At 31.3% G+C, this 27,728-nt stretch overlaps 1 protein-coding gene across 1 annotated transcript in view; it reads right to left on the reverse strand.

The window, feature by feature from the left end:
• Positions 1 to 436: 436 nt before the first annotated feature.
• LOC124374276 overlaps positions 437 to 27,728 on the reverse strand; it is a 33,132-nt gene continuing 5,840 nt past the window's right edge. The window contains exons 2-9 of the mRNA XM_046832538.1: positions 27,036 to 27,193; positions 22,325 to 22,527; positions 21,428 to 21,585; positions 11,770 to 11,833; positions 5,933 to 6,561; positions 4,355 to 4,547; positions 2,939 to 3,169; positions 437 to 550 (exon numbers count right to left, since the gene is read on the reverse strand). Coding sequence (XP_046688494.1) covers positions 437 to 550; positions 2,939 to 3,169; positions 4,355 to 4,547; positions 5,933 to 6,561; positions 11,770 to 11,833; positions 21,428 to 21,585; positions 22,325 to 22,527; positions 27,036 to 27,193 — 1,750 coding nt within the window. The remainder of the gene's footprint in view (positions 551 to 2,938; positions 3,170 to 4,354; positions 4,548 to 5,932; positions 6,562 to 11,769; positions 11,834 to 21,427; positions 21,586 to 22,324; positions 22,528 to 27,035; positions 27,194 to 27,728) is intronic.

The raw sequence follows: 27,728 nt of genomic DNA on the forward strand, positions 1-27,728 counted from the left end.
CACGACATGTAGGATAACACGGAGTGCAACAACAAAACAAGTATCATAAACTTCATTCCAATATCATTAATTTAAATTTGTTTATTCTGTGAGTGATCTGTGAGATAAATTTTTTACATTTATAAGTACATATAGTAGGTTATTTACCATCTATAATACAATAAAATTAATAACATCATGCAGTAGGACGACAGTACAGTAGTTGTAGATACGAATAAGTTTTAATAGTTTGCCATATTAAAGTTAACAGTTAATACCGTTGTCACTCTAAAACGTGATTCATACTGAAGCTATTCCATAGCGTGTCACAACCATCGATGATCGATGGTCGCTACCTAACTTTGTTATTTGACAATTTTTTATGTGAGTTATACATGAAAAATAGATAATTTGTTAAATCTTGGGCCAAATTAATCACTGGGACTTACTCATTAGATCATTCCCATGGAGGAAATGTACTGTTACGCAAAGGAACTGAGGGGTCCTTGTTACTTGTACCTCTTGTTGTGAAATGTTTCACCACTAATTTCTTCATTCCCCGCAGAGCAATCTGAAACAATATTTATTACATTAATAACAAATTGCAACTTAATATTTATGGGCTTTACAGGATAATGAAGAATATTATGAGAATATATAATAAGGTATAAAAAGATATATAAATGAAATCTTTATTATTTTTCATAAGTAATCAATATATTCCTTTGTATGAAGAAAACTGAAATTCCTAAAAGTCGATACTAAATACGCTAGACATTATCCATGCAATTTGAAAAGGAGCAATCTAAATTATTTAATTTACTGATTTGAAAGATTGGTAAATATAAATATTTTATATGGAGTAGTTCTCATGTATTATTAGTAGGCTCTAAACTTTCATAATTACTGTTAGATTTCTACTTTGAATTAAAAACCGAGGCATTAAAGAAACGTCAATATACGAAATGGTGTATTGAAATAAACCTTAGAGGTACAATTTACTTTTATAAACCGCGATATATGTCTGTTTTCTTTGTCAGATTTGTTCATTCTGCATGATTAATCTTGCACATTCTGCATCGTGTTCCTGTTGTTAAGTGACTTGTTTCTGAAAACAATAATGTTTGATAAGTTATTGAATGACCCACGAAACATTCCAAAGGCCTTCATAATAACCCTTCGCGTCTGTCATCCTTAAAGGTACTGCCCAGTGTAATCCTCTCTTAATTAATTAACTCTCAGTTCCTGTTCGTTGAATGTAAATAAGTTGCAAAAATGAAAATTATAGTTCTATTTTATACATTTTACAGTCACAAAACTATTTCTGTTATACAATTTGATTATTATTATATTAGACGTATTCATTATTATAGTATTCATTATACGTATAGTATTCATTATACGTATGGTATTCATTATTTTAGATTAACCTTGCTTATTAAACTGGTAAAAATGAATATCCTTAACCATCGAACCGTGTTTCAGTTTGAAAAGTTTGATTGGTTGATAAAACAATTCTTACTTATACCTTAATGCGAAACGGTATGTGTTTCGAAGGTTTAAAGATTAAATTGCTAGGATAGGAAGACGGTAAGTTAAAAAATTTATAAATTACTTTGATTTGGATGAAAATTTATATTGGTATAACTGTTCAGTTTAAGTTTTAAGCACAACAAAAGTTTTACTTAGAATAAGACAAACTAAACTGTTCCATTGTTTCGTTCTTTTGTTTTTAATTATGTTTGTATTAGTGTAGGTCTAGGCTATCCATAATTTTATTTTTATTCATCTATTTTATTAGCATTTGTATTTCTATTTATATTTCTATTTATGTTAGAATATTTTCTAATATCCAAATACCTGTTTGTGTGCGTGTATGAGTGTGTGTCTGTGTAATATGTCAAGAATTTGTAGTTTTTCATAGCGCAGTACTAAATTGACGTTGCTTTATTTGTTATAAATGCAAAGGAATGAACATTTGATGTTTTAAGATTAAACTTTTATTTATAAAGTTTGATAAGTTAATCTTATTCCAATATAGATTTACAAGATCTGTGCAATATTTAAACCCGGTAAAATACATAAGACACGTACTTAAGTACATATTATTTGCTTGCATATCTGACGAAATTAGTTTTACAAAAACCATAAATGCCATAAGTTTCAATCTTATAGTTTCATAAAATAATTGTGTTTTATTTTACTCTTCTTACGAAAAAATACACAAGCAAAGAAACAGTAGAAGAACCAGATGTTTGCAAACATGTAACAGTTTTAAGAATTAGTTGATGATGCTTAGTTTTAGTTACAAACAACTAAATCTCTTAAACATTTCCGCTCATACAAAATTTATGAAAATTAAACTTTTTGTAACAATCCAAAATTTATATAACGAATTTCTGGAAAACAGTTTTAAGAACTAACGTTATTTAAAGTTTGTGGTTTATTTTAGTGCGTTTGACGAAGTTTGGTGGTCTATTTTAGAAAATAAACATATGATGTCTATTTCAAGGAAATCTCTATAAATTTTAGGAAAATATTAATTAATTTAAACAATTTAATAAATTATTTAAAGTATAGGTGGATAAGGAAAGAGTCCCGACTTTGTTAATACGTTATTGATCCCAGAGTCTCGTGCAGACTGAGGAACATCTAGAAAGCGGATATGATTAAAATGTCAACTTTATAGCTTTAGTGGTTATAGAGCACTCTAAAATTGAAAACGCAATTAAAGGGACAGAAAGAAAACTACATATTTTAGAACATGAATTTACTATCTTAGGATCATTTTTCACCTTTTAATGCATTTCACCATTTCCCAAAGTTTGGCCTTTCTCTCCAACCTTTTTGTCGTTATTGTTGTTACATGGAAAACCTTTTTACTTTGAATAGTAGCGTACAATAAAATTACCTGTAAATATATCTTAGATACATAATATGGGTAATAAAGTATTCAAACCTTTAACTCCTTCATACGACAAGCGTATATGTACGAGTTGCTGGCTGTCTTGCATATCATTAAGAAGTTTATGAGAACAAGGAAAGCGTGCTCAGAATAAGTTTTCAATTGCCACCAATCTTTGAGCCAGCAGTCATCACAGCAAAGGATGAAATAGGTGAAGACAGGCAACCAGCCGATGATTACGGACCCCAATATCATCAGAGTAGTCACAATCACTTTCTCGTTCACCTGGGGAGGAGATATTGTATGACAAAGATGTTTTAACTCGGATAGCTTTTGAGCCAATCCATCCCTGCCACAGACTAACAGCTGTAGCATAATAGAAGTATTTAAATACATGGACATTCTCAAAAGTTCCAATAATATTTTAATCTGAACTCGTTTAAAATAAATGAGACAGCTCAGTCTAACCAAGACATAGTACAGAAACATGCATTTTATTCGACTAACGCTTTTCATACTGTGGAAAAAAGGTAATTTCGATATAATCAGATTAATATATATCTAAGATTATTTTTAGTTGACGTTTTAGATTTAAGAATTATGATTTTGAATCTAAGCTAAGTAGAGAACATAAAAAATAGATTCCCTAAATATCACATTATCAGATAAATATTTAGACTGAAATGATAATTGCTTAAACAATTTGATTAAATAACCGTGAGAGGGAAGTAAGAAATTAGTTTTGGAGTGAGCTTAAGAAGAAGAGAAACGAAATACTGATTTTAGCGAAGAGATAAAGTGCCAAGGGTTCAACTAATTCCACTATCAACAACAGTACCTCCAATAACTTTGACCTTTCAAAAAGTCGAATCATTTCGCTACTATTAAAACATGTGACTTTACCCATATCTACATGAAACAATGTGAAACAATAGAAAAACGAAAGGTACCGTTATTCCAAATATTGGCAATGACAGAGGCATGACACATTCAATTTGCACACTTTCTAGGATACGAGATAAGGATCATCGCCTCATGAGCAGATTATATCGAGTGTACAGCTTCTTCATCACTTTCACGTAAAGGTTTCACAACCGGAAAAGAACCGATTTCCCTGATGGGGAAAAACTGGTTTCAAAGTTTTATGTTAAGTTCATGACATCAAGACTTTGCCAAGTTTTAGAATTGTCCTAACTCTGAAATTTCGAGTTAGTTCTAAATTAAAGCTTTAGAGTGATACAGAACTACACACAAATGATTTTAGATTATTTAATTACATCTTTAACATTAATTTGAAAATTTACCTTTTTTTGTTCAACAGTAACCAGAAAGAAGAGAAAATATCTTAATGATATTTCTAGATATTAACAATTTAAAATATTTAATTAAAATAAATGGTATTAAATTACAAAATATTAAGATATGTATGTAGAAATAAGCAAATATAACTGCTAAATAAGCAAAGCTAACCTGAGATTTTGTAAAAGAAGTATTTCTGCTCTGGTGGCGGCGTTTTTTGCTGCAGTGATGTTTTCCGACAATGGGCTTTTTGTGGTGTTTGTCCACTAGGATATATATGTGGCAGTAGATGAACAACATCACCCCCAGAGTCGTAAAGAACAGCAAAGCAAAGGTCGTCCGAAACTTTGCTCTTCGTAAGAAACTGTGAACAGTTAAATTCCTTCCATTATGTTTTAATACGTTTGATTGACGCATTATTACCAGTTTTATGTACGATAATGGTATCCCGTAATAAGATACATGCTGCTGGTCCGGATTATGAAAATCATGTCGTGAAGCCTTTTAAAAATCTATTACTTGTTATAATTTTGCGATTCTACTTGCATATAATTATATATATATATATATATATATATATATATATATATATATATATATACACAATACTCGTAATCATTTACTTAGTGTATTTCAAACTATTAAAGAAATTTTGTTAACATATAAGTAATAATAGAAAAACAATAGAAGTTTTTAATTATCTTCATAATTTATTGGTGATTTTTAAAATATTGAAATCCTAAAATCACATTATGCTTTGAGAATAAAAATTGATAATGTCAATAATGTCATCATTAGAATTAGATAAAACCCATTATGTAAATATCAATTGATACGAATTGATACGATGTACACCAATAACATACAAATATCCTTTTTTTGTGATTTATTTTTTAAAGTTTTATAAAAATTCATCACTAAATTCACTACAATATTTGTTAAGATATTATTACTATTTTGAAACTATAAATCTGGTCGGTTTTAATTACGTTTAAAATTCTTCGTTTTATTTATAATTTCAATTATATTATATTTTTATTTTTTAAATTAATTTTATTATTTGTCCCTAAATAAATCTCTAACAATATTTAAATAATTATACAGATAATTATCTCTTTAATTATTTCAAATATTCTTGCGATTGGTTGGGAATAATAAGAAAGGAAAATCATGGTTCTTAAGTCAATATGTTTATGAATATGTGAAGTGAATATTAAACATATGTAATACATGATGTAATATATCATACGAAATTCTCTGAGATGAGGCAATTCGCAACATAGGGGTCAACGAATCCTACCAGTTATATAAGGAGTAAAGGAAAAGCCTTTGTAACGAATCACATAAAATCATAATTTTAGACTTGTGAGATTATTGTACTGTAAAATTAATTAAGTGAACATGAATAAATTAATCCATACATTTTATTTTATGAAATAAAACAAATAAAAATCTATAAAGAGAAAAGATATAAAAACGAATCAACGAGATCGTAGAGAAACCGGGAAGACGGGTAAATGAACAAGTATTCAGTAGTCTCCTTTAATTATTTGAAATGATACAGCAAGTACGTGACAAACGTAGGAAATATTGTGACAACTGTTGTCGTTATATTCTTTGAGAAATGTTTACATGTCTGTTGCATTGCATTCTTATAATAATTTCCGAAAACAAATAACATTTGATTGAAACGTTCTACCACTCAATTTTAGTATTACTTTGCACAAGAGTTTATATAAAAATACTCACAGATGTGAGCACGAGTTGTACGCGCTGCCCTCGACGATGAATATGTCGATGATGAGTAGAACAGAAGGTATTGTCCACAGTAGGAGAGCGATAGTCCTCACGGTACTTCTGGTCATATATACCGGGTACTTGAGAGGTTGCAGAATACCCAGGTAATGATTGCCGGCCAGGGCGAGCAGATGGAACATGGTAGTCAAGACGGCTCCCATGCGGAGCGCCTCGACCACCAGGGATGTGCAGTCGGCCAGGAGACTGATACCGAACCCGCGAGGAACCAGGGTGAAGAGGACGAGACCGAGAGCGTAGAGGAAGAGACTGAAGGTGTCGGCACCGGCAAGACTGAGACTGATGTAGAGTGTGGGGTAGACCTTGGACCGCATGAAGCAGACGGAGGAGAGGATCACTATATTGACTGCCAGGGAGACGATACAGCACAGGATGAGGAATGAGGTAGTGTAAATGACGATTTTGGGGTCTATATCAGAATTTTTGTTGGTGATATTGGGTCTGTCTATTGACTGGATTGAAACGTTTGTGACATTCTCGTTTACTGGAGTGTCTATAGTAACTCCTGCCCAAGGAAGAGAATATACTTGCAGTAATTGATGTGCTGCCAGGTCATCCATACTCTGAAACACAAAAGATGGATAAGTAAAAAACTAATTTAGCGTTTTAACTGTTCAAAGTTATAAGTAACCCCCAATTATTTTGTTACACGAATATTATGAAAGCAGGAAAATAACTTTATTTCGGTTATGTAAACATTTAAAGTTGTTTTTGTAATTTTGTTTTATAATTTTTGTTTTCGTGGTATGTTTACCACGTACATTTCATGCAGGTGAATATTTTATTATTATACATGAATAAGGTTTTGAGAATAAACGTATTCAAGATAAAATTATTTTTTTTTTTACATTTACCAGTATTTAACATTTATGCTCACTGTGACATTGTTAGAACATTTACTAGAATAATTACTAAGTTGTAGAAAAGACTGAGCGAGTTAAATGATGCTGCCGCCAGTCTGTCGTCTTGCGTCTTGTGTATAGTGAAATGTTTGACAATTTTGCGTAATAATTGTTATATTTCAACATTATTTTAAGCTCTTTACCATTTAGTTTCGAGGTAAAGAATAATTGTAAAGATTTAAGCTATATAAGGCTAATCAGACTGAAATTTCTTCAGCGCTGCGGCGACTGATGATGGGGATTACTATCATGGTTTATAGAAATAGTGATCCTGATGAAGGATTTAACTTCAATGTAGTATTAGATAATTTAAATAGGTAGCGTAACAAAATTATAAACGGTCCTAAACACAATGACTGTAGTTGACGCAGTTTAATACTATCCCGGCTGTCCTAAAGTCAGAACATGACTAGAGTCACAGTGAAGGTGTTAATTTGTAAATATGTAAAAATTAGGTTCGCAAAAAATAAAAATAAAAATAGGAAATAGACGGGTTCTCTTTTTTTATTTGTAAGCATTACAAATATGAGAATAGCAGCATAAACCAAAACGTCGGAATGAAAACCATATTTGAAGATTAGTTTTAAATAAGTAAATAATTTAAGCTGTTTATTATTTTCAACCGTATCACAATCCTTTCATTTCAACTCCTAAAAAGTTAGTAGTGATGACAAAATTGCTTTTTTAGACAAATTATTGTATCAATTTATGGGGAAATGAAATAGGTTGTGTTATTTAAGTCCAAATCGCCTCTCGGACTGCCAGTAACAATAATAAACTCGTATAATATCAAGCGACTCGCTCCACCACCGGTGCGGCGCCGGCCTGTCGCAGCTCGTATTATGGTATATTACCTCGGTTTGGAGTCTCGGTCTATCATGATGCAATCCTTTGAGTTATTTTTACATCTATAAATAAATATATATATATATATATATATATATATATATAAGTACGAAATGAAGTTTGCTATTCTCACTAATAGCGCTAGTTATTACACTCGAGAAAGGCTGGACCGATTTGGCTAATTTTGGTTTTGAAATATTTGTAGAAGTCCAAGTAAGGCGTAAAAGGTGAGAAACATTAGAATAGTTTAACAGAATATTTAATAATTCTGAAAAAATATCCATAATATTTACGACACTTAATCCAAAGTAAACTAACCCTTAACAGCTATTCACACTTTCAGACGAAGTTCACCAAAGTGGCAGAAACATAGGTTTACATTTAAATTAAAAATATATTTAGTAATTATACAGTGCCTGCAAAGACCAGTTTACTGTCTAATTTTTATTTTACGTTGCACCAGTGACGAATTAAACATATAATGCATGGAAAATATTATTTAAACGCAATCCTAAAACCCAACTTGATGAACAAAGCTGTAAATGTTTTGCACGTATGGTTGTCGAAACTACTTGTCTCCCTGAATAATTTTACTGAAGTTACAGGAAAAGCAAAGGGGAATACTTTACATCAGAAGCAGAATACAAGCGACGGGAGATGCATTCTGACTAAAGTAGTTTTTGCTTACTTATGCACATATTTTCTTGGTCGGGGTAAAAATCAATATTACTTATATCACTAGAAACATCGCAGACCGCAAAGAAACGCTTTTAAATCTAAGTTGGATTCTAAAACCCACATACGTTTAGTCTTTATGTTGGTCAGTACAAAACACCCACAACTGTGGAGCCGTAAATAAATCAGAGGGAAGTGAATGTAATCGCTCGTATCTGCCTCTTTTGAACTGCAGTAACTTTTCAGTCATAAGTATGTTATATATTTTCTTGATCAGTCACAAGTCAAACTGAACTGTAGCGCTTGAGATACAGGTGCCTGTACCTTACATAGAAAATTTATCTAAACAGGCAGAAGTTGACACTTTTTTACCTAATTAGGTTTTTAAGACTTAAATGACTTTTTAAGTCTCAAAATTCATGATTCAGCAACGTCCAAAATACCCATGAAAGATAGAGACATGAAATTTGGTACAGGTGCCCTACAGACGCATTAAGGAAGGAGTTTTTATCTATATAGAAGATATGCAGAAAATGTGGGTGCTAATTTCAGATGAAATATAATGAAACAGTTTATATAAATATGGGTCCGATATTAATTCATTTGCTTGTTGCAGCTAGCGAAAGATTTTGCCCAAATATCTACTCAACATATAAAACGGGTCTTCCTGAACTTCTAATAAGGTAGAATATGGGGCGAATACAATATTACAGTAGTTTCTTATGGTTTTTAAACTGATAAATTGAATAAAATAGATCCTAGAACTGTGAGGTAAGTAGGTTTTGAGAAAACCAGTCTCAAATACTAAACATGAAGTGAAAAATCACAGTATACACTTTGACCAACAATAACTTTGTTTTATTACCAAGAAAAAAATCACAAATTAAAAAAAAAAACTCTATAAATAAAGTACACAGAAAGTGAATGAATTTTTGATTTAATTAATTTGTATTAATAACAGCACAACACAACCTTTGGATTTTACTTATTGTACATTTGTTAATGATCCATTAAACCAATTAAATTTATACTAAGAAATTGTAAATTTATATTTTTAAATGAAAAATTATTTCATAGAGTAGATTGATTTCAGCAGTGCATCCATCTGCATTCTGACATACGGGTTGATTTAATTTGATTTAAAAACACAGAATGATGTTTTGCGGAAAAGTTTTATGTTATACGTTGGCAATACAATAAACAGATGTTCAACAAAAATGTTATTTTAACTATAGAACTCAAATAATTTTAAGAGCTATCACTTTTGAAAAATTACTGTAGTTTGTAATTTGGTTCAATAGGTTCAGATTAATCTTTTCTTATTACTTTGTTTTGTTATCAATAAATTAATTTAATCAAGCATATATTCACTTTCTGTGCGTTTTATTTACACCATTTTGTTTAAAAATAAAATTTTCTACAAGTTTAATTTAAAATAGTGATCTGTTTTCACATAAAATAACAGTTTTATGGTTGTCCAAAGATGAAAGTTTGTTTTTCACTCCATTATTTGCATTTGACATTGGTTTTCTCAAAACTTTAGTTATGTAACTTATTTTATTAAATTTCTCAGGTCAAAAAAATAAGAAACAATATAATTCACCTCTTAACCTATCTTTATATTAGCGTGGCAAAGTCAGCAAGTATATAAAGCTGTAAAAAAATTATAAGAAGATAAACATGAAGGAAACAGGATTTTTCCGGACATTTGCCATCGTTCAGTGAAACAAAATGTCCGGAAAAATCCTTCGTTCCATCGTTTAGGCAAATGTCCGGAAAAATCCTGTTTCCTTCACAATCTTTCCATCGTCAAAAATAACCTTCAAATCAAGATAAACATTCCATCTCTCCCAGTTAGTATCACACCACAGTACTCAATATTAGTCAGTTTTGTTACTCTTTATTTCTGTTATCTAGTATTAAAATTATACTACTGTATTGTTCTCTTTGAAGAGTTTAGTGTCTGCTTCTTTGTAAACCTGGCATGGCAAATAAAAAATATAAAGAACAATAAAAACAATTCTCAGGGGATTAATAACATAACAAAGTATGACGTACAGTCGAATTTCTCACATTTACGAGAGCTAGAAACGTGGCAGAAGTTAGTTTATCGACGCAGTTTTCCTCAAAAGTACTTGTTCGGTTACAGTCACCCATAAATTCAAATGCCATGTTGTATCTTATCTCAAATTCAAACTATGTATGCTTAACAAATTCATAATTGCTCACTGGAGAATTCTAGATAATTAGCCCAGCTGTCATGTCTACAGGGGCCAAAGCATGAATAATGAGCAGTCATCAGTTTGACAGGCGTAATTGAGCGGTGATCAACTATACGAGTACATACACTTTGAGAGCTATTCATGAATACATTTTAGGCTTAAACATCAATGCTTTGGGATAGTAAACAATGAAGCCGTAATGAGTTAATATTCATAATGAGAAATAATATTTAGTAATAAACATTATAAATAATAGTAGTAATAGTATAAAATAATAGTAGTATAAATAGGAGTAATAAATAAAAAGAACTTGTAAATATGCGTATTTAACGTTTTTTTTTCTACAGCACAAGATATATCTAGAAAAAACTATATGAAAATAAAATGGTTTTGAAACGATTTTAGTATTTGTACATTTTAAAGATATCTTGGGAATTATCGGTACTCCATAGGCTATAAATGGCGAAACATCTATACAAATTATTAGAGCCTCTTTAAACACTTTTTGTATACAAAACACAATTTTAATGGAAGATAAATTTATAAGCGTAAAAAATGTACAGTTTGGCAGATATACTTATGAAGTAGCCTTTACTGCCGAATTCCATCCAGATGAGACAATATATTTGGTCTCTATTATACTTTCAGTTGAATTTTTCCTTACATTCACATGATAGATTTTTCAGATTTTGGATGTGGCTTTTATTACAGTAATGTACTTTGTTATATTTTTCACCTTGGAAGAAGGGTTGGCTAGTTCTGTTTCAATCTCTTCCAGTCTCCAGTGTCCATAAGGAACGGTACTCTCCCATGTTTAACCTAGTAACAGATTTTAATACCAAGGAAGGTCTCCTACTCAATAAGACATCTTCCGCAGTAAACTATTGATCCACCCTTTTTACCCCAATATCTCGACGTTTGCGGTTAGTGATGTGCCGCTCTTAGAGATTCGTAGGGTTGCCCAGATGTAAGTGACACATCGGTTGATGTACCCAATCAAGGTTCAACTGTTAAAGGCGTCCTAGAAGGACGGCAAGGACGGCACGACCAACAAGGACGACGGACCCTGCTGTCAGTGAAAAATGTGTCTCCACACTGAACGACGCGACAAGCATCGCTTTATTACCTGACGAATACTCAAGCCCCGCTGTGGTGGATGCCGGTCTATAGTGTCACCGATATTATAAGCTCTACCAAATACAAACCTGTTTGTATTTTGAAGCGTTTGCAGCGAGACTGTCGTTCTTGCTGCTCAGCTAGTCACTTACACTACTTACCACGTGTTTGTATCTGTAGTTGTTTTCGGTTACTTCAATTTGCCACCAAGCTAGGACTCCGCCTAAGGTACAAACCAGTCAAGAATGAAAGCTCTTCTTCAGAAGTTTGTTTACCGTACTAGTTAATATACTATGAACAATGAAAGGCTAATCAAAGGAATGGACATTATTTTAAAGCGTTTTTAATTCAAACAAACTAAAGATTAACAGGAAAACCAAATGCTGCAATGATTAAAAAACCGCGAGTGTCTAGCTACTAGAAACTAAAAGCTCAATCTATTACCTAACTGTAGTTTAGTTCTTAGTGGCATCTGTCGCTGTTGATGATATTGCCATTGCCATAATCTACATTTCCTCAGAGTCGAGGTAGATATAATTTTATCGAGAAAAAAAAGGAAAATAATTATAAAAGAAATATGTTTTAGTATACCTTTCACGTAGTGCTGACATTATTACTTAAGAAAAAATTAAATATATATACTGTTAAAAATGTTTTCTCGTTTCAGAGGTACGTGGTATTGTGTCACAAAAACTTCAGTGAACGCAGAGATTTAAGAGTTTTAAGGTACAAAAACAATTAGAGTTGTCTTCATTTGGAGATTAAAGTCTAACTAAGCTTTTACTATCCAGTTGTCTAACTCAGCTGCTTTAGTTTATGTTAAATGTAACTATCAAACTATCGACTGATATTTACGAAAATAAGATTTTTATGCAATTTAAACTATTACTGGTTTTAAAACGAACCCGGTTTAAAACAGTTAGAACTATTGTATTATTTTAGAATATGGCAAATAAAAATCAATAAAACCAAATTTCATGACTATCTATATTAGTCTTAAGAAATAACTGTAAATGGGTGAGCATGACAATTGGTAGACAATTAAAACTAACAACGATATGTAACTCAATTCAAATGTCATAAAACTTATAATATTTAGGCCTTGTGTATTTACTTAAATTAAATTTTAATGACATGGACATTTTTTGATTACACTTCTTTCATTAAAGTTATTAGATATGGACTATATGAAAGGGTTACCTAGATTAATACTTGTTATACTTATATAATTTATACTTATTTTTATTAAGATGAAAATGTATGGTCTATGAGCGGTGATCAACTATACGAGTACATACACTTTGAGAGCTATTCATGAATACATTTTTAGGCTTAAACATCAATGCTTTGGGATAGTAAACAATGAAGCCGTAATGAGTTAATATTCATAATGAGAAATAATATTTAGTAAATAAACATTATAAATAATAGTAGTAATAGTATAAAAATAATAGTAGTATAAATAGGAGTAATAAATAAAAAGAACTTGTAAATATGCGTATTTAACGTTTTTTTTTTCTACAGCACAAGATATATCTAGAAAAAACTATATGAAAAATAAAATGGTTTTGAAAACGATTTTAGTATTTGTACATTTTAAAGATATCTTGGGAATTATCGGTACTCCATAGGCTATAAATGGCGAAACATCTATACAAATTATTAGAGCCTCTTTTAAAACACTTTTTTGTATACCAAACACACAATTTTAATGGAAGATAAATTTATAAGCGTAAAAAATGTACAGTTTGGCAGATATACTTATGAAGTAGCCTTTACTGCCGAATTCCATCCAGATGAGACACTATATTTGGTCTCTATTATACTTTCAGTTGAATTTTTTTCCTTACATTCACATGATAGATTTTTCAGATTTTGGATGTGGCTTTTATTACAGTAATGTACTTTGTTATATTTTTCACCTTGGAAGAAGGGTTGGCTAGTTCTGTTTCAATCTCTTCCAGTCTCCAGTGTCCATAAGGAACGGTACTCTCCCATGTTTAACCTAGTAACAGATTTTAATACCAAGGAAGGTCTCCTACTCAATAAGACATCTTCCGCAGTAAACTATTGATCCACCCTTTTTACCCCAATATCTCGACGTTTGCGGTTAGTGATGTGCCGCTCTTAGAGATTCGTAGGGTTGCCCAGATGTAAGTGACACATCGGTTGATGTACCCAATCAAGGTTCAAACTGTTAAAGGCGTCCTAGAAGGACGGCAAGGACGGCACGACCAACAAGGACGACGGACCCTGCTGTCAGTGAAAAATGTGTCTCCACACTGAACGACGCGACAAGCATCGCTTTATTACCTGACGAATACTCAAGCCCCGCTGTGGTGGATGCCGGTCTATAGTGTCACCGATATTATAAGCTCTACCAAATACAAACCTGTTTGTATTTTGAAGCGTTTGCAGCGAGACTGTCCGTTCTTGCTGCTCAGCTAGTCACTTACACTACTTACCACGTGTTTGTATCTGTAGTTGTTTTCGGTTACTTCAATTTGCCACCAAGCTAGGACTCCGCCTAAGGTACAAACCAGTCAAGAATGAAAGCTCTTCTTCAGAAGTTTGTTTACCGTACTAGTTAATATACTATGAACAATGAAAGGCTAATCAAAGGAATGGACATTATTTTAAAGCGTTTTTTAATTCAAACAAACTAAAGATTAACAGGAAAACCAAATGCTGCAATGATTAAAAAAAACCGCGAGTGTCTAGCTACTAGAAACTAAAAGCTCAATCTATTACCTAACTGTAGTTTAGTTCTTAGTGGCATCTGTCGCTGTTGATGATATTGCCATTGCCATAATCTACATTTCCTCAGAGTCGAGGTAGATATAATTTTATCGAGAAAAAAAAGGAAAATAATTATAAAAGAAATATGTTTTAGTATACCTTTCACGTAGTGCTGACATTATTACTTAAGAAAAATTAAATATATATACTGTTAAAATGTTTTCTCGTTTCAGAGGTACGTGGTATTGTGTCACAAAACTTCAGTGAACGCAGAGATTTAAGAGTTTTAAGGTACAAAAACAATTAGAGTTGTCTTCATTTGGAGATTAAAGTCTAACTAAGCTTTTACTATCCAGTTGTCTAACTCAGCTGCTTTAGTTTATGTTAAATGTAACTATCAAACTATCGACTGATATTTACGAAAATAAGATTTTTATGCAATTTAAACTATTACTGGTTTTAAAACGAACCCGGTTTAAACAGTTAGAACTATTGTATTATTTTAGAATATGGCAAATAAAATCAATAAAACCAAATTTCATGACTATCTATATTAGTCTTAAGAAATAACTGTAAATGGGTGAGCATGACAATTGGTAGACAATTAAAACTAACAACGATATGTAACTCAATTCAAATGTCATAAACTATAATATTTAGGCCTTGTGTATTTACTTAAATTAAATTTTAATGACATGGACATTTTTGATTACACTTCTTTCATTAAAGTTATTAGATATGGACTATATGAAAGGGTTACCTAGATTAATACTTGTTATACTTATATAATTTATACTTATTTTTATTAAGATGAAAATGTATGGTCTATGGTATAATCACCATAAATAAAAAAACACCATGATGTTTCTGGTTGCATGCTTGGGCCAATTTGTCTTAGTTACTTTTTGGCCAAAACTCCACATCCTAAACAGACAATAATTACCCTGGTCGAACGCTTCTTTTGTCTATCCAACTTTAGTTCACATATCTAGTTAGCTATAAGGAGTATTTGCTTCGTCATGGAAGTTGAACATGTATCCCGTTGGATCCAAAATTTAATTTGTTATAGCTATATCATTTATTGACTATTCTGGCATAACGTTTAATTATGAAACGCTAATTCTATTACAATCGATGGTTACTTGAGGGACTAGAATATCTAAGGTAAATATGTTGTTGATTCTAGAGTTCTAATGCTCAGTACCTACGAATATAAAGGCTATTTTCAAGAATTACTCTTAATTAACACTAATTCTATATACTATTCTTGACATTTTTCTTCCATATCATTTGCCTGATTACTGGTTCAAAGAATCAACCAGTGGAGCTTGATCCAGGGAATTACAATTTTAGCTGCCTAAATTACCTCAAGGGTCTTCAAAAGAAGCGTGCTCACAACCCAGTAATGTTTTTCAATCCTGACTTTGATTACATCTTATTACCTGAAACAAAATAGCAACTGGAGGAAGTAAGATATAGGAAAGTCTACTGCTGCTTTTCAAACAAAATATTAGTTGATTTCTTCAACTAATATGATACATATGATAGAGTTAAATGTGTCATCAAAGGAATGGAAATCTTACAAAAGGACAAAAAGCTCAAATCCTGGCAGTATTTCTGCAGCAGTTTCAGACTTTAAAATAGGCCACTAGGTTTTCACGAAGTTGCCACCGATGTGTACCGTAGTCTGGATTGTATCAACCTTTTACTTAGGAAGCATGACATACTATAAGAAAAACGATACATTATGTGAACTAAAAAGTATCAACTTCAAAAATGTAGTATAGAAACAAGGAACTAAAAAGTATAATAGTAATTTTTAATCTGTAACAATAAAGGGCAACCAAAGATGATACCACACAATTCTTGATGCCGGTGCCAAATGTTAGTGATTGTATATTGTAGATAAATATAGCTTTTCTGTTACATATACATTTTCCCTTTATTGCAGTCTTAACAATAGTGCAATGTGTAATGTTTCATAAGTAACTCAAAGTAATAATCGCGCAGTTAGGTACATTTTATTATAGAAGTAGTGAATTCAATAATTGAATGTTGATAGTCACACAACATGTAGGTACTCTTTGGAAAGTTGCGTATTAGCCCTTGAGAAAGGAATATTATTTTACTATGTCTTTATGTATGTAAGCCTTTTTTACTCTCTAAGAAAGTATGAATGATAAATAAACGTAATTAAATAAGCACCATTCTTAGTACGAGTAAATTATATCCTTTGAAAATTGTTATATAATCCACCATAACACGTTCTATCTAACATCAAATTGCATCCAAAGGTATTTTTAGCTTTCATTCCAATACATTTTATATAATTAAAATTTGGCATAACTTTTATTTGTTGTATGGATTCAGATTTGAGTAATCTAATTTTGTCAAAACAAATTTTTTGTTATTGTCAAAGTATTCAATAAGTGATTTACTTCACAAATTCGTGTATTGTTCCAATGCTAAATTTTTTGTATTATAAGCTGTGGGATTTTCAGAAATAGCATAATGTATTAATATTATATAAGTAAATTAAACAAATATCCTATTGTTTTTTCCTATTGTTGTTTCCTGTCGTGATAAACATGTTATGTAACTGATCGTCACCAAGAATCATAGGATAAAGTAAAAAACTCCCCCTATCACGGCTAAACTTTATAATTATTAATTAGAGAAGTCGCAAAGTTTGCACCCTCAACTAAACCACAGCATGTTGTGTCCCAACTGAGGTATCATACAAAAATATCAAAGAACGTAAAATTCTCCTTAGCGTTCACTCATAGTCCATGGAAGACCGTAGACTCCTTCTCAGCAAGCTAATTAACTGATCATATAGTATATCATATAGCCTTTTCCTTTAAAACAGGGGTTATATGGAAGGGTATGATATAAATGCTGAATTCTCCTAACATAATTGAAGGCTGCTATTACGCTATTACTTCATAAATGATTGTACTCTATCCTTTCTCACTACTCCAGGACAGCCCGGAAAACGCAGGAACGTTAACGCTCACATGCATTGCTGAGAAAACTTCCATGTCAGTAACTAATTTTGGATCATTCTCTATGTCATGTTTCCTCGAGGCATAAAGAGATATGTGTAGCAGTGTCTGAGGTAAGCTATGGTCATTTGGAAAATGTCAATCTCTGCAGCCTATCCTCTGTCGTTTCTCACAGATGTATTCTATCTTGCCTTCGTTCCATGAAAGAACTCTCCGAAACCTTGACTTAACAGAAAATTACCCATAGCACTTTATAAGTTACTAATAGAGAAACACTTTTAACTCTGAACTTTATTTCCAACCTTCACCGTCTCAAAATCAAATATAAAATTAAATGTATGCCTACTCATTTAGCCAAAAACTACTTTTCCCGTCTTTCCGTAAGGTTTTATTTATGCGACTTCTAAAGTGATTCAATAGTTTTACAACGGTAATAAGTGCAACAAAAATATAGTAGGACCACCAGGACCGGGGTCGGGCCTCTGTCATAAAATTACTGTTAAAATCGATCCGGTAGTTATGAAAAAATCTGTGGACAATCATAAAAAATTCATAGAAACAGGTAGAATTCCATAACTTCTTCCATTTTTGGAAGTTGGTTTACAAACTTAAACTCAACTGTCACAACACTAAAATTAAATTAAAGAAACTCGCTTTTAATTATTATTAAAAACAAGTATCGGTTCTTAGACATGCTAATTAAGATATGATATCACCACTTAACCAGAAACCGTTCTATAAGACGCCCAAGGAGTAGGTATAGAATGTAGTAATAAATAAATACTGGTTATTTTGTCGGTAAAATAAATACTTTATTTACTGTTACAGAAGACAATAATCTTGTAAGTCCATTCTGTGTTAACAATTTTTATGGAACGTTTCGAACAAGTCTGTAAAACGACAATTTATTATGTATTTACCCAGAAAATCCCCCCGCCTAGTTTTGACATCAGTGACACCTAGACTACAAAAATAGTGTAATCTAGGTGAAGCGTTATTCTCATTGCCCCATCAGGTGCACAATTGAGTGCACTGCGATGTTAACTTACACGATTCAAAAGCAGAAAAGATTGAAAAAATAAGTAATGTTACTATCAAGCTTACTATATCCTTTCAAGATTATTAATGTAAATAAATTTAAAATAGTGTTTGAATTAATTAAACGTGTGGTTGTGCTGTCATAAAGTAATATTTGCATAAAATAGTTGATGACATTTAATATACTCATTCAATTAATATTTTGCAACTTTAGACAATACGATGGGATTTTTTGCTACTTTAGAGACCAGTGGGGCGTAGTAATAAGTGAATTTTAGATGTAGGATATAGGGAATGTCCTATATGCATACCAGGGACCCTAAGGAATGTGATATAAAGTTGCAGTTTAATCGGTTGAACAGGTGCGCTTGGAAACAAAACAACCAAAAATAGTCACTTTCGCATTTATAATATTATTATAGGATTATATTATTATGAAAATCTCATTTTCACCTAACTTATCCAAAAATTGCCAATTCTCATACTTAGTTCTACTACAAGAGTTAATCACGATTGAGGCAACGTAGATTACAGACTAAGCTCCTTCATCAACGGAGGTATTGCTGATTGCATTGGTTTCGATGCAAACAGTGTGAAACTGGAGCGTCAAGCAGTGACTGTGAAGTTCCTTAAAGCCGATAAGTTCAGGAAACTGTTTAATTGCAGGTTAAAATATTTCATGTATAGAATACCTGTTACACATAAGAACAAAATTGAGTGACGCTCAATGTGTATGGCTAAGTTGAGAATCCATAAACGATTACAAATAGAGAGTGTTAAACGGTGATTTAAGAAAAAAGTAGCTATGCACAAAAAACAAAAAAACATTATCAAGGACTTGGCATAAAATCCAGAATAATGCCAATCAATTAATTTTAATATTGTTGTTTATTCGTTTGCAAGAAGCTAAGCCCAGTATGTATTCTACATAATTGGATATAAATTAATAAAAGATATATGTTTACACATACTAACCTTTTCAATTGATTAATTTATAGAATATTTTCAACTATTATCGCTTTTAAACATTGTAAAAATTTAATTTAAATGAACAAGCTAAAACTAAAAAAATCAAGTCTTATAATTCATAAAATGTTAACAATCAACTGACCGTTGTGTATGGATTATATAGCACGGTAATCAAGCACAGCAAGTTTCAAGAGTTCCTTTAGCACATAGAGTATATTTGATAGTTTGTTGTTTGTGTTGTTAGTTGAAGATAACGTAACGCTTCAGGGTTATCTCTAGAACGTTCACAATGGAATACAGATGGGTGTGGAATAAAAGAGTGAAAAACTAAGTTATCGCGGAGAAGTAGCCGCAAATTAAATTGCGTTGAGTTGTGCTGTAAAAACCCTACCTTTGAATATATACTGAATACCCAGTTTAACCCTTTTGGAACATCCTCATAGTTTCATTATGTTAAGTAGATAAATGTTAGTAAAGCCATTCCCAAACTTTGGACACAAAATTCGATATCTGTTTGTTTTTGAGTTAAAACAATAACGGGTGAACGGATTAATTTATATGTTAACATGTCCCAAGGATAAACATGGTTGGTGTACTCAATTCCGGGGTAAGTTCACATTTGGAAAACTTAGTTATAATGACAGGGAACTCACTTGATGGACTTACGTGGAAAGGTCACATTTGCTCAACTTGGCCCAAGAAGAGCACCACTTAATTACAGGGAGACTCTATGTTTGTGACAAACAGTGCTGGCCAGCAACCTCTATCTCAACGTTTTGTAGTTTCGACTACTTTGGACAACCCTAATAATAGTCAAATAATTAGTAAGTGATACATCTGATTAGCTTCTTAAAAGGAACGATGCTGTCAGTTAATTGTCAGAAAGTTCAGTTTACTTTTCTAGCTGAAATCTATTTCAAACACTAAACAAGTGTGAGTGTGTCGGTGACTGCTCAGTCATGGGTCAAGTGAGGGTAGTGATCGTAGTACCTCCGATGACGGTACCACGTTACTCAGCTTGCTTTTGTCAATTCTATGACATATATGAATAAGACAATCTATTACTAGGGCCTCAAGCCGACACAGTCCATGAATGTTTATTGCAGTTATGCTATTATTAACACAACACCTTGAAGGAGAACACAATTGAATTTCAAAGAGTTGAAAATGCCGTTATGCGTTTTGTATTTGTCTCAAAAATGTATAAAAAATATTATCATGTGTACTGCATAATCATATTTTATCAATTTACCGAACTCCCATTTTGTAAAAATCAGAGTGACTACACCAGGTTCGAGTACCAGAAGGAGGTATCTTCATGAAGAACCCATCAGGACAGATACCTTTACCTATCTAAAGTGATGCTGGAAGTCGTCGTGCTCAAAATTCTAATAGCCTGCCTAGTCATGTCAAAATGGTTCTACCTAGCATTATTGTATAACCTTCACAGCGGCTAAATACTGAGTAATTTTAAGTAATCTAACACAAAATATACTGTACTAAAGGCAACGTGTTAAACTGCTGTAAAACTAGCTGTCTAACTATAATACATGTTGTTTAGTTTTAATTGAATTTAGTAACGTTTTTATTTAATTAAGCATATCAATGATTGAACGAGAGATATAAGTGCTGTTGTCCCTTAAATACCAATTCTAAATTTACCACGGCCAGCTAACTGCATCTCTTGTACCGGTATGGTCACTATCATTCTCGACACGATCTACGTCTCCTCTGCACATATTCACTTCTTCTCTGCTAATTATCCCATCTCACCCTCTCTAGCTCACCATACTCCTTTATTATTTATCTATTTTTAACTTGTATATGCCCCTTTAAGTGGTGTTCTCCCGTGAACGTAGCCTATCCGTCAGTGGAGACCTCTGGAGCTACCTCGAAACTATCTCTGGTCTCGTCTACCTCTGACCTCGTGCGCCTGGTCCATGTACTCCTCTTGTGATGGTGCTTGGGAAAGATAACTTCTTTTGATGAGTGACTTCTTTGGCACGTTCCATGATATTTCCTATCCTCAAATAGTCTCCTTTATTTGTAGGAAGCTGGAGACCTAGACTGGTCATCTGAACGTTATTACAAGTAATTATTATCAGATAACTGATTCATTCATTTAACTTCTTTTTTTACACGTCATACGTAGTTAAGCCATTGCAGATAATTTAATGTATGGTTTTGGCTTTATTAACGTTATATTTAAGAAGTACGTTTGTCTTAATATAATTTCATTGATTACATTGGAATTGGTTCATAAGCATGAGTTATTATGGAAAGCAATTATACTGGCAAACTTTCAAACAAAATATAGGCATACAGTTTTCATTATCATTATTAATTTTATTGGTTCTATGGAACGAAAAGTCAAGATTTAACATGTATAGGTTAAATAATTGTATAATTTACCAACATTGGGACAGTGTAAAATGATCGTAAACGATGCTATTTACAATATTAAGATTGTGTGTGGCAACCATATAAAAATAAACTTGCCTACTATTGATATACCCGAAATTATAAAAATATACCCGATTAATTGTTTATTATTAAAAGCAATGAGATGCAAAAGCTTTAATTAAACATTATTGGAATTTAAATATTAAAGGCATATGCTTGGCATAAGATTTTACGGTTGAACACTTTTGACAGCAAAATAATCTTGAGTTCATTAGTTGAACATAACATACATTTTAGAGTCAAGGTTTAGCAGCCTTTGGGCCGGGGCAAGATTATTTGTCCAATTTGTAAATAAAATTATAAACAACAAAATTAAAAATTTAAGAATATTAATAATTTTAACGAGCTCACAGAAGTATGGGGGATGATGGGCGTCGTCCTCAGTATTCTGTAGTCCCAGGTAACAGTCATCCCGATGATAATTACTTTTGCTAATTTCAGATCATGGTAGACGTCCCTGGTCGTTTCTGGTGATTTGGTGATGAGCTCTCCCAATAGTTGTAGAAGGTCCAGTGTTGTTTCTCTGAAGTGCTTTGAAGAATTATCCCAACAGACTGGGTCGATTCGATAAAAAGTAATAGTCCTCCGTTCTAAAGCTCGTATATCCTTATAATTATGTAATGTATACAAAAAGAATTTGAATTCAATTTATAATCATTATTTACATTATCTTATTCATTGATGATAGGAAAATAAATTAACATTATATTATCAACTCGAAAGCAAGAAATAAGCCTGAAGAAAACATAAATAGGAACAGTTCAATTAGTTATAATCCAAAATTATTGTTTACAGGTGGATTCCAATGATAAATTTACTGATAATATTGAGCAAAATAAATAAAATGTCAGTATAATCATGTTTTTTTTTAGAATTGGGAATGATTCCATTAGGTTAAAGTTAAAAATACCAATCACCTTTGTTAACAATATAATTAATAATGTGGTGGTCATTATTTTGTATCATAGGTAATAAATATACAGTATACAAACTTTATTCTTATTTATAAAATACTCGATCATATATTCTTAATTTAAAGATTTATAAATTAGTAACGTTTATAAATGGAAAAATTTGTCAATAAATTAAAATAAACATTTATAAATATGCTTTCCAATGTAAGATTGAATGCAAGAAAGATAAATGTATAATTATATGTAAGCGTTTAATATAATTTGTAATATGTGGTGAAGTTAAAAACATGGTTTATGCCGAGAATTTCCGATTTGTAAGAAGGGTAATTTTGTTCAGTTGGTGCTTGGGATTTTGTTCTTGTAGGCTATGTGTATGATACAATTAATGTCCTCTTCATCTTATTCTGGATCTAATGGGATCGTTTAGATTTAAGTATATGCTTATTCATTTTGAAATTTATTTAGTTTACAATGATAGTTCATGGCAATATTTTAGGGATCAATTTTAGTTCTATTGCATCTTGAATAAACCGGGTAACATTAAAATTATGGCAGCTATTAATCGTCAGCAGGACTTGTTATTGAAAGTTGTAGTTATGTATGAGGCAAAGATTTTGTCTCATTTATAAGTTTTGTTCTTGACATATCTAACTGAGTAATAAGCTTCGCTAACGCTCTGCCTATTCCTAAGGAAGAACATGCAATATCATTGAATTCGGTCTTTTCTATGTATTAATGAAATTGCATTTTACAAACCAAGTCAATAGTTCAGTTTATTTTAGAAAGATCACCCTGCGTCTATGTATGGATATGCACCATAGCTATACTCTACATTATTTGTGTAGAAATACAGCTTTCTTCAAAAGTATGAAACGCATTTCGTTCTCGATATATTATGCGGCAGACAGACACAAGGATAGATTAAAGTGAATTTTTCAGGCCCTGAGTGATAAGCTATGCTAACAAGTATTATTAGGTTAAAAAAAAACTCAACCTTACTCAATTGTTTGATTAAATTATAAATATTAACGATTATATTAATTAAGCCAATAGGCAACTACAAGATTCTACATGTATACATTTTTGAAAAATGCCCTAATTAATAACTTTAGGGATAAAATAGAGTATATTCATTAAAACAAGGCCCAAAACAAAATCTTTCAAGTGGTATAAATAAAACTATGATAGGTGCAACCGAAACCACCTGTATTCTACATAGTACTTAATGCACCAAAACAGGAAAAAAGACATCCTCCATGTCAACCCATTGTTGCTATGTTTGGAGCTCCTACTACATTAGATTATCTATACATGGACGCCATTCTACAACTTTTGTCGAAGAACTGTCATAGTATGGTAGAAATACTAACCAATCATCTGGTGAAGTTATAATATTATACATAGTTGACATGAAATCATTGTACACTAATATTCCTCACGATGAGAAGCAACTCCGCAGTTTTAAATGACATACCGAAAAATTCTCTAAATACTTTTAATTTTCGATAAGGTTTTTGATAAAATATTACTCCTTGAACTGTTTCAAGTTTTTATACAACAGTTTTCATATAGTAAAATCCACAGTAATTGATACCAAACTGGATATCCCAGACGGCAGTCATTTCATTAGATTACTTAAGACATTTCACTACGTCAACACTTTATTATTGAACATCTTATTTATCAAATACTCAAACGAGGTTCTGGCATTCAATTTCACCTCGAAAACATAATAAAATACTTTAACACTTCTTGATGTTGAAGTTTTATCAAATAGTGTTTTTAAAACAAAAATTTAAGTCAAGGATACAAAATACTATGCAGTACTTGCGTTATGAGACCTGCTACCTACTGAATGTAAATAAGTCTATGAACTTGACTTTCAAACTTACTTAAAATCAATGTTAAATTCATAAATTCATAGAGGATATATGGTAAAAAATTGATTGATTGTGGGGTTGCTAAATCCAATATTATAACGTATTGAATGTAGATTGTAAAGAATAAATGAAATCTTCAAAATGCTAACAAACTTTAAAAATAATGTCCAGAACAAAATGATTTCATTATAGTATACTACCTAGAGTTATTTCAATAGATGACCAAATTTGAAACTTTTTTAGTCAATCTTGTCTAATTAAATCAAATCATAAAAATTTATTGTCATAACTGCAAATAATTTACCAAGTAATTTTAAGTATTAATATGGTTTATGGACTTAATATAATATTTAGTATATATATATATATATATATATATATATATATATATATATATATATATATATATATATATATATATATAGCACTGATTCTACAAAAGCGCGCGTGCGCAGATACACGTACTGAACATATAAAGTGGTATACATAAGGTTAATAGGTTTATTTAACTATGAATAATATGTTACATTGAATTGATTATGCTTTTTAATTCTGTTTAACTCTATTCCACGAAGACTAATTTCCATTCAGGTACGAAGTAATGTTACCATTACCATCTGAAAAATATAAATAAGTTACGAATGTTAGAGTCAGTGAGGATTTAAAAAACAGTGTATAATTAAACATATAATTAACGCGGTTACAATATAACTGACACTTAAAAATATTCTAATTTTGTCAATAAATTATTAAGACTAATAACGATGATTGTTAAAATAGTTTTTTGAATGATAAAGTTGTAAAGTCAATCAACTAAAATCAATTTACACTCTCCATTTTTGTATGATCCCGCAATCATTTGATTGAATTTTAGTATATTTTAAGTCACTACACAAGTAACATGTCAAGGTTAGTAACAGGTAAAAAACATCGATGTTACTTCAAGGGCAAACCCTGGCAGAAGGCAACCCTTACGCTTGTACCTATGCTGTGATATATATGATAATGCCGCTTTCCCTTTTTATATACCAAACCATTTCTCCTAACTTCTATATTAAAAATTATATCCATCAATGTATTTTATAGGTTTACTTTAGTTTGAATTTGGTTGATTATTCGACTGCTCTTATTTTGTGGACATTGGTTAATTGAAATTTTATTTCTACAAAATAAACATTTTAAAATATGTTATTTATTTATTTTTATTTTTTTTTATTAGGGGCGAAAAACGCTACGGCTATCATCGCCCTCAAGAAAAAATTGGCAACTTAAAATATGTTAAGTCTGGATCCAAAAGTTATTTCAAATGAAAATAGTAAAAGGTTTTTACCAAGAGCGATTTTAAATCAGGAACACATATATGAAAGTATTAGTATCTGTTTTTACTCATATTACGAGATCTGTGACATTTGTATTGGTAAACATAACTCTAAAATAATTGTTAATTTTAAATAGTTTTAGTAATTAAAGTAATGAAGATGTTTAAGATTATATATAACTATAATGTTGTTGTAGGGCACTATAGTAATCTTCAGTAATTGCTATAAAACCTGTATCATGTATTATAATTGCATTTCCTAATAGATTACTTATGTTCTTCAATCACTCTTTTAATGTATAAAAATTAATGGAAGTTTTTAAGAGTGAAGAAATGTAAAAATACAAACTGTTATTCACATTATGAGGTATGAATTTAATTTTAATACCACAGTTAATGCTTAATTTTAATTCTTGTTTTATTCAATGAAAATGTATTAAAAATTATTAAGTTAACCAATTATTTTAAATTATTATATATATATATACAATTTTTATAAAATATATTATAATAAAAATTTTTAATGTTAAATCAAAGTTATATAATGTATATATACATGTGTTTAAACTTTGATTTAACATTTAACATTTTTACTGTTATAAATTTATAAACGTTGCCCATTTATAATAAAAGAATATATGTTTATGATCTCTGAAATTCATCAAATGCATCGTACGTTTGCAGAGATTATTAATATACTTAACCTATCATGATAAGGATCTGTATCACTAGTTTTTGTATAATTTAAAATTATTGACTATTCAATTACCTCAAATGTTTTATTAACCTAACAACAGATTAAAACAACTGCCAAGTTTACCTTTCATTTATTCTTCGATGATGATAGATCTGATCTTCAATTTTAGTAACTTTAAAACTACATCAGAAGCTGTTGAAAGTAAGGAGATTGGAAAGAGTGAGCGACCTGTCCAGCGGATCACTTAACTTACTATCGTTTCCGCACATATAAAGTGTAGCATTCATCAACAGCACGGCTGGTACTGTAGCGCTAGCCCGCTGTCCTCCACCCAGAAGCCACCCAACGCAGCCGAGAAGGACCGAACCCAACCGAGAAGATCCCAGCCTGTTTCCCTCGCGATAAACCCAACTGCGATAAAGCAAACCCAACAGTATTGGTGAATCATTTCAAATATCTTGGTAGACGGTGACTCATGTTTTTACAATACTCACGAATACAAACACGAGTGCGTTCACTTAGCGACTTCAAACAGATCTAACAATAAGTAATATTTAGTTACAATAATGTAGGTTGTATTTCCTTGAGACTACGCAACAGAGGTGAGCGATGTCTTCATCGTTGTACTCCAACTTGGACGTCAAACCCTTGAGTTCACAACATAAAAGGGTCGTGTTTTCCTCTCTTCAGCTAATTAATTATAAATAGAAAACATGTCAAATCACCTGACTACCTAGTAAAAATGGACTACCCCTAATTTTATACACAATAGTATTGGGAAAATGTAGAGCTTCAGAAATATCTTCAGAATTTTTTAATTTATATTTTTTGAGAATTTCGCCTCGCCATTAAAGAATATCCAATGACTGATTTATAAAAAAGGTTTTAATAAGACTACACCATAATAAAGACATGAATTTGGAGCGATTTAAGTCCAGATTCTTGG

This window comes from Homalodisca vitripennis, chromosome 1, assembly GCF_021130785.1.
Source record: "Homalodisca vitripennis isolate AUS2020 chromosome 1, UT_GWSS_2.1, whole genome shotgun sequence".
Classification (NCBI taxonomy): domain Eukaryota; kingdom Metazoa; phylum Arthropoda; class Insecta; order Hemiptera; family Cicadellidae; genus Homalodisca; species Homalodisca vitripennis.